General features: G+C 37.7%; 1 protein-coding gene across 1 annotated transcript in view; it reads right to left on the bottom strand.

Moving 5' to 3' along the window:
- Positions 1-727, bottom strand: part of smg1 (SMG1 nonsense mediated mRNA decay associated PI3K related kinase) — a 185572-nt gene extending 184845 nt beyond the window's left edge. Inside the window, exon 1 of the mRNA XM_072442335.1 lies at positions 454-727. Within this exon, the coding sequence (XP_072298436.1) occupies positions 454-548 (95 nt within the window). The 5' untranslated portion in view covers positions 549-727. The remainder of the gene's footprint in view (positions 1-453) is intronic.
- Positions 728-13836: the final 13109 nt, after the last annotated feature.

The raw sequence follows: 13836 nt of genomic DNA, 5'->3' as shown, positions 1-13836 counted from the left end.
TGAAGCCTCTCGTTAGCTTTAGAAAGCGCGGTAACTGTTAAAGACAAAGTGAAAGTAATCCTCGGAGCTCTGCCTTGTTCTGCCGGCGTGACACTCCGATCAACCCCACAACACTTCAGTCAATGGTCATTAGATCACATACAGACGTTAGCAGATGTTTGTAGAGCAGTTAGCAGAATGTTAGCCGCCATCAGCTAACCAGCGGTAAAGTCAGGGGCTCCGGGCTGTGAGTGCAGCCGCGATACGGACACGTTCTCCTGTGCTAACGGCCTCTCGGCTCTGCTCTGGCTCTGCTCTGTTTCACACACGTTTCACACACGTTTCACACACGTTTCACACACGTTTCACAGGGTTTTCACTCATGTAACAGTGTTGACACGCGAGCCACGCTCTACATGTGCCGCACAGAGTGCTGAGGGCCGCAGCCGCAGCGGGCTGTCCTAACGGTCTCACCCGGAACAGAGCACGGAGCTGGGCTGCCAGTCATTCCAGTGAGGCTGCAGTCTGTGGGCGCCGCTGAACCGAGAGCCCGGGGCTTTGCGGCTCATTCCCCTGTGGACAGCTGCATGGCCCGCAGACACGCGGTGGGGCTCGGGGGAGGCTGGTACCGGGGCTGGTGCTGCTGGTAATGGGGCAGGTTGTGGACTCGGTCTCGGTTGGTTCAGAGTTAGCACTTGTGGGACAGGCTAGCTAAGCTAACGCTAGTGACGGTCTTCTTCGACTGTTAGAGGCAGCATGACTGTACTGTTTTCTCTGTAGCTCCCTCTGCTGGCAACTTTTGTTTTAGCAATGGCGCGTGTGTGTATTTATATTTCAATACACTCAAAACGTGATGGGCGGATCGATACCAAAGTATCATGTACTGACTGAGCTCGGCTTGTTTAAGCAGCTGTAATCTCCATCTGGCTAACAGCCTGCAGTCAACCTGAACGCTCCAGAGCCCCAGAACAGAGGCCTCAGATCACGCAGTGTCACGGGAACACAACCATTTTTACTGCGTTTATGTGTGTGTCACTGAATAAATCTAAATACAACTTTGTGAATGCTCCTGTGTCCCTCACACACCACAGACTGACGCACACATCACCAGAGCAAACAAAACGAGCACACAATAAAGTTTAAACTAAAAAATACAAAAAAACAGCCAACTGGCAACTTAATAAAGATAATCATGAGCCTCGAAGGTCAGGTGTTTGAGCCACAGAAAAAGGAGGAAAAACACGAAGGTAAAAAGCAGAGGGTAGTTTCAGTGAAAAAGGATCAAACCATTGCCTAGTAAAAAAAAAATAGCTTTTAATTATAATTATAATGAAAGCCGCGCACGGCGATAAAGGCCCTGGCCTTCCTTGTGCCCGCGTGGCACGAGCCACCGTGAAGAGCACATCCTCATCCTGCTGCCACCTCATCCCTCCCCCACAAACAGTACCAACTTTATACTACTTCATTCCACATGTTCACGACCGCACGGTTTGAGATTAAGTTATGTCACTTCGGCTCTAAAGTTCAGTTTGATGTGGAGAATAAGTGTGCCAAATTTCCACTGTTTATGACAAAATACATTCCATTCAAAGTGCTTTTAAAGCAAAATGCAAGTCTATGACCATTTTTCAGGTTGCCACTGGTAACATGCTTACAGATGACAGCATACAGAAGTATGCAATTTTTGTTAACAAGCTTGCCACGCCCACATTTGGAATTGCATAAACAATTAAAAGAAATACCTCTAATTGCACATGGGTGTTGTTCATTTTTGACAAATTTTCAAGCCTTTTAAAGGTTGAATGGACGATTTTTTGGCCCAAATCTGAGTCTCATTTCCTCGTGGCGTGGACGGCCGATTAGTCCTGCCACGTATCAATCGTAGGATGCACCTACTGCTCACCTGCACTGCCTGGTTCACCTGCAGAGCCTGGTTCACCTGCAGAGCCTCGTTCACCTGCAGGGCCTGGTTCACCTGCAGAGCCTGGTTCACCTGCAGAGCCTGGTTCACCTGCAGAGCCTGGTTCACCTGCAGAGCCTGGTTCACCTGCAGAGCCTCGTTCACCTGCAGGGCCTGGTTCACCTGCAGAGCCTGGTTCACCTGCAGAGCCTGGTTCACCTGCAGAGCCTCGTTCACCTGCAGAGCCTCGTTCACCTGCAGGGCCTGGTTCACCTGCAGAGCCTGGTTCACCTGCAGGGCCTGGTTCACCTGCAGAGCCTCGTTCACCTGCAGGGCCTGGTTCACCTGCAGAGCCTGGTTCACCTGCAGAGCCTGGTTCACCTGCAGAGCCTCGTTCACCTGCAGAGCCTGGTTCACCTGCAGGGCCTGGTTCACCTGCAGAGCCTCGTTCACCTGCAGAGCCTGGTTCACCTGCAGAGCCTGGTTCACCTGCAGAGCCTGGTTCACCTGCAGAGCCTCGTTCACCTGCAGAGCCTCGTTCACCTGCAGAGCCTCGTTCACCTGCAGGGCCTGGTTCACCTGCAGAGCCTGGTTCACCTGCAGAGCCTCGTTCACCTGCAGAGCCTGGTTCACCTGCAGAGCCTGGTTCACCTGCAGAGCCTGGTTCACCTGCAGAGCCTGGTTCACCTGCAGAGCCTCGTTCACCTGCAGAGCCTCGTTCACCTGCAGGGCCTCGTTCACCTGCAGGGCCTGGTTCACCTGCAGAGCCTGGTTCACCTGCAGAGCCTCGTTCACCTGCAGAGCCTCGTTCACCTGCAGAGCCTCGTTCACCTGCAGAGCCCGTTCACCTGCAGAGCCTGGTTCACCTGCAGAGCCTCGTTCACCTGCAGAGCCTCGTTCACCTGCAGAGCCTCGTTCACCTGCAGGGCCTGGTTCACCTGCAGAGCCTGGTTCACCTGCAGAGCCTCGTTCACCTGCAGAGCCTCGTTCACCTGCAGAGCCTCGTTCACCTGCAGAGCCCGTTCACCTGCAGAGCCTCGTGCAGCTCGTCCCCAGGAGAGCAACATGTTTCCGCGTGTCTAAGCGCATTGAGTTCTCAAACAAAAAATCTTCCATTATTCCTTACTCTGAAAAATCCAAGGTGAGAAAAAAGAAAGTATCATGTGTAAAATGTATAAAATATTGGGTTCTGCACACAATGGCCCCAATGACCACACAATGGCACACAATGACTCACACAAAATGATCACTCAGTGATCATTTTTTACTCCTGAACTGAGGTACGTTTGTACCAAGTTTCATAAGAGCCCGTCATTGCAGATGGCTCTAGTGAGTCATTTTGAAACGTTAATTTTGGTCGAAAAAATATTTAGTTTTCATCAACATTCAGGGGGTAAATATTGTGGTGGTTTGTGGGAGAAGAAGCAGGACATTTTACAGTTGTGACAATGAGAGTGACATTAATGAAGTGATAATAGTACTAACAACAGCAACAATGATAATGGCAAGTTTATTTGTGGAGCACATTTCATACACAAGGCAATTCAAAGTCACAAAGAAATGACAGAAATCACAGAATGGTTTAAGTCATAAAAGAGAAGATATGTCGGTGTAATCTCTCATTGGTCCAGGCGTGTTCCATAGTAGAAAAAGCTTCAGTTGTAGTCATCTGGACTCAGTTTGAAAAAATAGACGTTTCGACTTCATCCAAGAGTCATTGTCAATAAAAGAATTTAGATCGAGAACTCTGATATTAATACTGTTCTGTGGTAAGACCCGCCCATTGGGAGGAGCCTTCCTGAAGTAGAAAGAGTTGTTGGTTTCAACAGAAACTCCCCCCTTGTATCTACCGAGCCTATTCAGAATCTTAATGGGCTATTAGAATCCTCTTTGTCTTTGTGAGACCCTGGCTCAAGCACCCTGAGTACCTGATTAGCATCTGAATGTCCTTTACCTTTCCAGGGGTTCAGAATCCCATTATAAATAACAGGAAGATGAAACCTAACCTTTAAAATAAACAGGGACTTCGTGTAGACAACACGAAGTCCCTGTTTATTTTAAACCAGGAAACACTTTAAGACAAAAACTGGTTCACCCTAAGGACAAGTTGCCGACTCAAAAACAGAGCAATGTAGTTTATTCGATCCAATGCAGTGAAGAAAGTTGTAAAGAACGTTACATAGGTGAGACAAAACAGCCTCTACACAAGAGGCTTTATCAGCACAGAAGAAATACAAGTTCAGGACCTCAGAGTGCCGTGCATCTCCATCTTGAAGCCTCTAATCACTCGTTTGAAGACGGTGATGTGAAGGTTTTAAGCAGGGAGAAAAGATGGTTTGAAAGAGGAGTCAAGGAAGCTATTTTTGTTAAAAAAGAAAGACCTTCTTTAAACAGAAATGGAGGGCTAAGGTTTAATCTTCCTGTTATTTATAATGGGTTACTGAACCCCTGGAAAGGTAGAGGACCAGGACAAGGACATTTAGATGCTAATCAGGTACTCAGGGTGGTTGAGCCAGGGTCTCACAAAGACAAAGAGGATTCTAATAGCCCATTAAGATTCTGAATAGGCTCGGTAGATACAAGGGGGGAGTTTCTGTTGAAACAAACAACTCCTTCTACTTCAGGAAGGCTCCGCCCAATGGGCGGGTCTTACCACAGAACAGTATTAATATCAGAGTTCTCGATCTAAATTCTTTTATTGACAATGACTCTTGGATGAAGTCGAAACGTCTTTTTTCAAACTGAGTCCAGATGAAACAACTGAAGCTTTTTCTACTATAAAAGAGAAGAGTGTAAATGTAATCCTTTCAGTCAAACACAACTAAACAAAACAGTTTTATCTTAGATTTGAACATTGTCAGAGCAGAACCTGTCTCACATCTTCAGGAAGAATGTTCCAGATTTTAGCTGCATAAAACTGAAACACAGATTCTCCATGTTTAGTCCTGACTCTGGCACCAGCAGGAGGCCGCTCCATGTTTAGTCCTGACTCTGGCACCAGCAGGAGGCCGGTCCATGTTTAGTCCAGACTCTGGCACCAGCAGGAGGCCTGTCCATGTTTAGTCCAGACTCTGGCACCAGCAGGAGGCCGGTCCACACACTGATCTGTTGGATGCAGTGACAGAGTGAATCCACTGGTCCAGATTCAGTGAAACATAGATCTGACTCGTCTGCATCATTGTGATAGGCTGACCTAACGGCAGCATGTAGAGGTTGAACAGATGGCCGCCCTAGCTCAGTCAGTACATCGATCCAAAAAAGTCTCTTGCTTCCGCATTACTTCCTGAATAGGGTCCTAGCTCCTCCCACCGTTGTGACGTCATCGCCATGAGGCTTTGGCGTCGGGAGCGAACACGACTACAGCGTGAAAGAAGGAAAACAGACAACACGGACTTTTGGAATATTTCCACTTGAAATGGTCTATTTACGTAACGTATAATGATGAATTGTTATATCCATCTATAAATATACATCTTAGCTCTGATATGAAAAAACACTTCTTTATAATTCTCTTAAATTTTAGGAGAATTATAAAGAAGTGTTATTTCCTCTTTTAGAGGTGTAATAATGTCCTCATCATTTTCTGTAGTTTTTGGTTTGGGTATTTATTTTGTTATTAACTTTTCAGTTATTAATTTACATAATATAATTTGGCCAATATGCAGATTTTTTTTTAATCAAATGAGAAGAAATATAAAACATAATCATCAATTCTGTTACATACAGTATTTAATTGTATTCATTTCCTTGTGTGTGTCATGGTCACCGTCTGTCTGGTGACGTTTGTCTTTGTTACTCACCGTGTTTCTGTCTCTGCCCCTCTTCGTTTCCCCCCTCCCTTCTTGTTCTCCTGCCTGTTTACCGCCCCCTTGTCTCCCTGGTTACCGCCCCCTTGTCTCCCTGGTTACCGCCTCTCTGTTTCTCAGGCTCCTCACACCTGTGCGTGGGTTCACAGCTGTATCTGCTTGTTAATCACTGGGTGTAGTATATTAGTGTGTGTGTCCCAGCATTGGAGCGTTCTTGATCCTGATCACCTTTTGACCTTTGACCCTGATTCCTGCCTGTCCCTCGTGATTCCTGTTTGCCGTCGTCGACCCTGGACCGTCCTGAGACGACCCTTTCGCCTGATCCCCTGGTAACGCTGTCTTGCCTGTGAACTGAACCTGGAACGGACCTGACTTCGCCTCTCCTCTGCCCTCCGACACCGCGGTTGCTGGCGCTGCCACCGCTGGAGGAATCTTTTGTTTTCAGCCCCGTAAATTGGCTCCGTTCTGCCGTTTGTGACAGTGTGTTAGTTTTGTGTCATGTCAATCTTTAATAAATACAAAACACATCTGTTTATTAATGTATTTAATGAGAATAATAATATGAATTAACCTGTTGAACAAATGTAAATCTGATTATAGCTACACATGTAATTTCATCTGCAGTCCTAATGTAACACTGATTCAACAGACAAAAGATGAATACAACACAAGGAAATGATCACACGTGTGGTTTGATTTGAGCCTCGAGTTTTAAAGCTACAATGTGGAACTTTCTTATTAAGGAGTTTTGGAGTCTGTGTATTATCACTATTATTAGAATCAGAAAAGGTTTATTGCCATTGTCAAAGAACAGAATTCACAAACATAGGATCTTTGGTGATTCAGTGCAACATAAAACAATGATAAATCAACATTTATAAGTCAAATAGAACAAACTGAATACTGAATATCTCAGTATTTAACAAGACTTTGTTTCCATGGTTACACAGTCTTCTGGTGAAAAGGACTTCAGTAACTGCATCGTTCAGCTCCATCATATGAACATGTCACAGTTTAGATTATACAAGTCACATAACATACACTTCACATGTTTAGATTATACAAGTCACATAACATACACTTCACATGTTTAGATTATACAAGTCATATAACATACACTTCACATGTTTAGATTATACAAGTCATATAACATACACTTCACATGTTTAGATTATACAAGTCATATAACATACACTTCACATGTTTAGATTATACAAGTCATATAACATACACTTCACATGTTTAGATTATACAAGTCATATAACATACACTTCATATGTTTAGATTATACAAGTCATATAACATACACTTCATATGTTTAGATTATACAAGTCATATAACATACACTTCATATGTTTATATTATACAAGTCATATAACATACACTTCACATGTTTATATTATACAAGTCATATAACATACACTTCACATGTTTAGATTATACAAGTCATATAACATACACTTCACATGTTTAGATTATACAAGTCATATAACATACACTTCATATGTTTAGATGATACATGTCATATAACATACACTTCACATGTTTATATTATACAAGTCATATAACATACACTTCACATGTTTAGATTATACAAGTCATATAACATACACTTCACATGTTTAGATTATACAAGTCATATAACATACACTTCACATGTTTAGATTATACAAGTCATATAACATACACTTCATATGTTTAGATTATACAAGTCATATAACATACACTTCACATGTTTAGATTATACAAGTCATATAACATACACTTCACATGTTTAGATTATACAAGTCATATAACATACACTTCACATGTTTAGATTATACAAGTCATATAACATACACTTCACATGTTTAGATTATACAAGTCATATAACATACACTTCACATGTTTAGATTATATAAGTCATATAACATACACTTCATATGTTTAGATTATACAAGTCATATAACATACACTTCACATGTTTAGATTATACAAGTCATATAACATACACTTCACATGTTTAGATTATACAAGTCATATAACATACACTTCACATGTTTAGATTATACAAGTCATATAACATACACTTCATATGTTTAGATTATACAAGTCATATAACATACACTTCACATGTTTAGATTATACAAGTCATATAACATACACTTCATATGTTTAGATTATATAAGTCATATAACATACACTTCATATGTTTAGATTATACAAGTCATATAACATACACTTCACATGTTTAGATTATACAAGTCATATAACATACACTTCATATGTTTAGATTATACAAGTCATATAACATACACTTCACATGTTTAGATTATACAAGTCATATAACATACACTTCACATGTTTAGATTATACATGTCATATAACATACACTTCACATGTTTAGATTATACAAGTCATATAACATACACTTCATATGTTTAGATTATACAAGTCATATAACATACACTTCACATGTTTAGATTATACAAGTCATATAACATACACTTCACATGTTTTAGATTATACATGTCATATAACATACACTTCACATGTTTAGATTATACAAGTCATATAACATACACTTCACATGTTTAGATTATACAAGTCATATAACATACACTTCATATGTTTAGATTATACAAGTCATATAACATACACTTCATATGTTTAGATTATACAAGTCATATAACATACACTTCACATGTTTAGATTATACAAGTCATATAACATACACTTCACATGTTTAGATTATACAAGTCATATAACATACACTTCATATGTTTAGATTATACAAGTCATATAACATACACTTCACATGTTTAGATTATACAAGTCATATAACATACACTTCATATGTTTAGATTATACAAGTCATATAACATACACTTCATATGTTTAGATTATACAAGTCATATAACATACACTTCATATGTTTATATTATACAAGTCATATAACATACACTTCACATGTTTATATTATACAAGTCATATAACATACACTTCACATGTTTAGATTATACAAGTCATATAACATACACTTCATATGTTTAGATTATACAAGTCATATAACATACACTTCACATGTTTAGATTATACAAGTCATATAACATACACTTCATATGTTTAGATTATACAAGTCATATAACATACACTTCACATGTTTAGATTATACAAGTCATATAACATACACTTCACATGTTTAGATTATACATGTCATATAACATACACTTCACATGTTTAGATTATACAAGTCATATAACATACACTTCATATGTTTAGATTATACAAGTCATATAACATACACTTCACATGTTTAGATTATACAAGTCATATAACATACACTTCACATGTTTTAGATTATACATGTCATATAACATACACTTCACATGTTTAGATTATACAAGTCATATAACATACACTTCACATGTTTAGATTATACAAGTCATATAACATACACTTCATATGTTTAGATTATACAAGTCATATAACATACACTTCATATGTTTAGATTATACAAGTCATATAACATACACTTCACATGTTTAGATTATACAAGTCATATAACATACACTTCACATGTTTAGATGATACAAGTCATATAACATACACTTCACATGTTTAGATTATACAAGTCATATAACATACACTTCATATGTTTAGATTATACAAGTCATATAACATACACTTCATATGTTTAGATTATACAAGTCATATAACATACACTTCACATGTTTAGATTATACAAGTCATATAACATACACTTCACATGTTTAGATTATACAAGTCATATAACATACACTTCATATGTTTAGATTATACAAGTCATATAACATACACTTCATATGTTTAGATTTATATAAGTCATATAACATACACTTCACATGTTTATATTATACAAGTCATATAACATACACTTCACATGTTTAGATTATACAAGTCATATAACATACACTTCACATGTTTAGATTATACAAGTCATATAACATACACTTCACATGTTTAGATTATACAAGTCATATAACATACACTTCACATGTTTATATTATACAAGTCATATAACATACACTTCATATGTTTAGATTATACAAGTCATATAACATACACTTCACATGTTTAGATTATACAAGTCATATAACATACACTTCATATGTTTAGATTTATATAAGTCATATAACATACACTTCACATGTTTATATTATACAAGTCATATAACATACACTTCACATGTTTAGATTATACAAGTCATATAACATACACTTCACATGTTTAGATTATACAAGTCATATAACATACACTTCACATGTTTAGATTATACAAGTCATATAACATACACTTCACATGTTTAGATTATACAAGTCATATAACATACACTTCACATGTTTAGATTATACAAGTCATATAACATACACTTCACATGTTTAGATTATACATGTCATATAACATACACTTCACATGTTTAGATTATACAAGTCATATAACATACACTTCACATGTTTAGATTATACAAGTCATATAACATACACTTCACATGTTTAGATTATACAAGTCATATAACATACACTTCACATGTTTAGATTATACAAGTCATATAACATACACTTCACATGTTTAGATTATACAAGTCATATAACATACACTTCACATGTTTAGATTATACAAGTCATATAACATACACTTCATATGTTTAGATTATACATGTCATATAACATACACTTCACATGTTTAGATTATACAAGTCATATAACATACACTTCACATGTTTAGATTATACAAGTCATATAACATACACTTCATATGTTTAGATTATACAAGTCATATAACATACACTTCACATGTTTAGATTATACAAGTCATATAACATACACTTCACATGTTTATATTATACAAGTCATATAACATACACTTCACATGTTTAGATTATACAAGTCATATAACATACACTTCATATGTTTAGATTATACAAGTCATATAACATACACTTCATATGTTTAGATTATACAAGTCATATAACATACACTTCATATGTTTAGATTATACAAGTCATATAACATACACTTCATATGTTTATATTATACAAGTCATATAACATACACTTCACATGTTTAGATTTATATAAATCATATAACATACACTTCACATGTTTAGATTATACAAGTCATATAACATACACTTCACATGTTTAGATTATACAAGTCATATAACATACACTTCATATGTTTAGATTATACAAGTCATATAACATACACTTCACATGTTTATATTATACATGTCATATAACATACACTTCACATGTTTTAGATTATACAAGTCATATAACATACACTTCATATGTTTAGATTATACAAGTCATATAACATACACTTCACATGTTTTAGATTATACAAGTCATATAACATACACTTCACATGTTTAGATTATACAAGTCATATAACATACACTTCATATGTTTAGATTATACAAGTCATATAACATACACTTCATATGTTTAGATTATACAAGTCATATAACATACACTTCATATGTTTAGATTATACAAGTTGTTTTGGGGAGAGCTAATTTACTGGTTTTATACGGGTTGTGACCGCCAGGGGGCATTGGTAAGAATGCACTGGGAGAGATGATCCAGGGTTTTCTCTTTATTAAAGATTTCAGTCAAATAATACTGGTGGTTGGTATTTACAGAGCAGTTATTAATCATGTAAATACGTGTGTGGTTCTGTAATATAAACAAGGAGAACATAAATTATAATAAAATCTGTAAAACAATAACATATAATGCACAAATATACATGAGCTCCGTCGGAGCTACTGCTGTTAGCGCTTAGCTCGAGGCACTTAGCATTCACAAACACAAAACAAGGTAAATATATAACTTTAACTACACTATTAAACAATTCGAATGGCATGCAACACTTTATACAATCATGGAACAAATGGTGTGTCTATGTCTACTTTCGTTTCTAACAAATACTCACTTTTTATCACGCACACCAAACTACAACCACAAGCTCTACACGATGTGGGGGAAAACAACTAAAACTCTGCAAACACGTAGCATCCTCAACCTAACTTGCCTATGCTAACGCGTGATTGGCTACTCGACCTGTCAATCAGGCACCTGGCAGAAACGGGGCGGGTCCTTCGTCACACAAGTCATATAACATACACTTCACATGTTTAGATTATACATGTCATATAACATACACTTCACATGTTTAGATTATACAAGTCATATAACATACACTTCATATGTTTAGATTATACAAGTCATATAACATACACTTCACATGTTTAGATTATACAAGTCATATAACATACACTTCATATGTTTAGATTATACAAGTCATATAACATACACTTCACATGTTTAGATTATACAAGTCATATAACATACACTTCATATGTTTAGATTATACAAGTCATATAACATACACTTCACATGTTTAGATTATACAAGTCATATAACATACACTTCACATGTTTAGATTATACATGTCATATAACATACACTTCATATGTTTAGATTATACAAGTCATATAACATACACTTCACATGTTTAGATTATACAAGTCATATAACATACACTTCACATGTTTAGATTATACATGTCATATAACATACACTTCACATGTTTAGATTATACAAGTCATATAACATACACTTCACATGTTTAGATTATACAAGTCATATAACATACACTTCACATGTTTAGATTATACAAGTCATATAACATACACTTCATATGTGACACATCAGTTTCTCTTTTGTAGAACAATTATTTAGTTTTTTTGGTCATAACAAACTAACAGACATTTTATAAATTCAAAGTACTGATGTACTGTAGTGACCTGTAGTGACCTGTAGTGACCTGCAGTGACCTGTAGTGACCTGCAGTGACCTGCAGTGACCTGTAGTGACCTGCAGTGACCTGCGGTGACCTGCGGTGACCTGCAGTGACCTGCAGTGACCTGTAGTGACCTGCAGTGACCTGTAGTGACCTGTGGTGACCTGCGGTGACCTGCGGTGACCTGTAGTGACCTGTAGTGACCTGTAGTGACCTGCAGTGACCTGCGGTGACCTGTAGTGACCTGCAGTGACCTGCGGTGACCTGTAGTGACCTGTAGTGACCTGCAGTGACCTGCAGTGACCTGTAGTGACCTGTATTGACCTGTAGTGCTCTGGTCAGCACAGACAGAGGCTAAACTCACTGGTCAGGACGGTCAGCTCTGCTCTGGACAGCACGGACAGATTGTCACTTTTAAACACCTTTACATTTATATATGTAAGATATTACTCATTTCAGCAGGTTATATTTGAATTATTGGTAGTTTTTGATTGCACATAATACAAACATCACTTTATTTCCCTTTCCTTCTCTAGTTTTCCCTTGTCTGTGTTTAACCTTTTGTCTCTTAGAACATTTTGTAGGAGAAATAATGAGTTATTTGCAGAAGTCATGAGCCATCACGACGTGTCGTTCTAATGCATCTTTTTGTGTTGCTAAAAGTTAGCTTTTGTTAACTTGTGTTAACTTGTGTTAGCTTGTGTTAGCTTGTGTTAGCTTGTGTTAGCTTGTGTTAACTTGTGTTAGCTTGTGTTAGCTTGTGTTTGCTTGTGTTTGCTTGTGTTTGCTTGTGTTTGCTTGTGTTTGCTTGTGTTTTCTTGTGTTTTCTTGTGTTTTCTTGTGTTAGCTTGTGTTAGCTTGTGTTTGCTTGTGTTTGCTTGTGTTTGCTTGTGTTTGCTTGTGTTTGCTTGTGTTTGCTTGTGTTTGCTTGTGTTTGCTTGTGTTAGCTTGTGTTAGCTTGTGTTAGCTTGTGTTTGCTTGTGTTTGCTTGTGTTTGCTTGTGTTTGCTTGTGTTAGCTTGTGTTAGCTTGTGTTAGCTTGTGTTTGCTTGTGTTTGCTTGTGTTTGCTTGTGTTTGCTTGTGTTTGCTTGTGTTTGCTTGTGTTTGCTTGTGTTAGCTTGTGTTAACTTGTGTTAGCTTGTGTTAGCTTGTGTTAGCTTGTGTTTGCTTGTGTTTGCTTGTGTTTGCTTGTGTTAACTTGTGTTAGCTTGTGTTAGCTTGTGTTAACTTGTGTTAGCTTGTGTTAGCTTGTGTTTGCTTGTGTTAACTTGTGTTAGCTTGTGTTTGCTTGTGTTTGCTTGTGTTAGCTTGTGTTAGCTTGTGT

This window comes from Eucyclogobius newberryi, unplaced genomic scaffold (assembly GCF_026437365.1).
Source record: "Eucyclogobius newberryi isolate DKJ021-1_F unplaced genomic scaffold, fEucNew1.0.hap1 SCAF_13, whole genome shotgun sequence".
Taxonomy (NCBI): Eukaryota; Metazoa; Chordata; class Actinopteri; order Gobiiformes; family Gobiidae; genus Eucyclogobius; species Eucyclogobius newberryi.
Note: the sequence above shows the minus strand (reverse complement) of the source record. Positions and strands in the feature narration are given on the sequence as shown.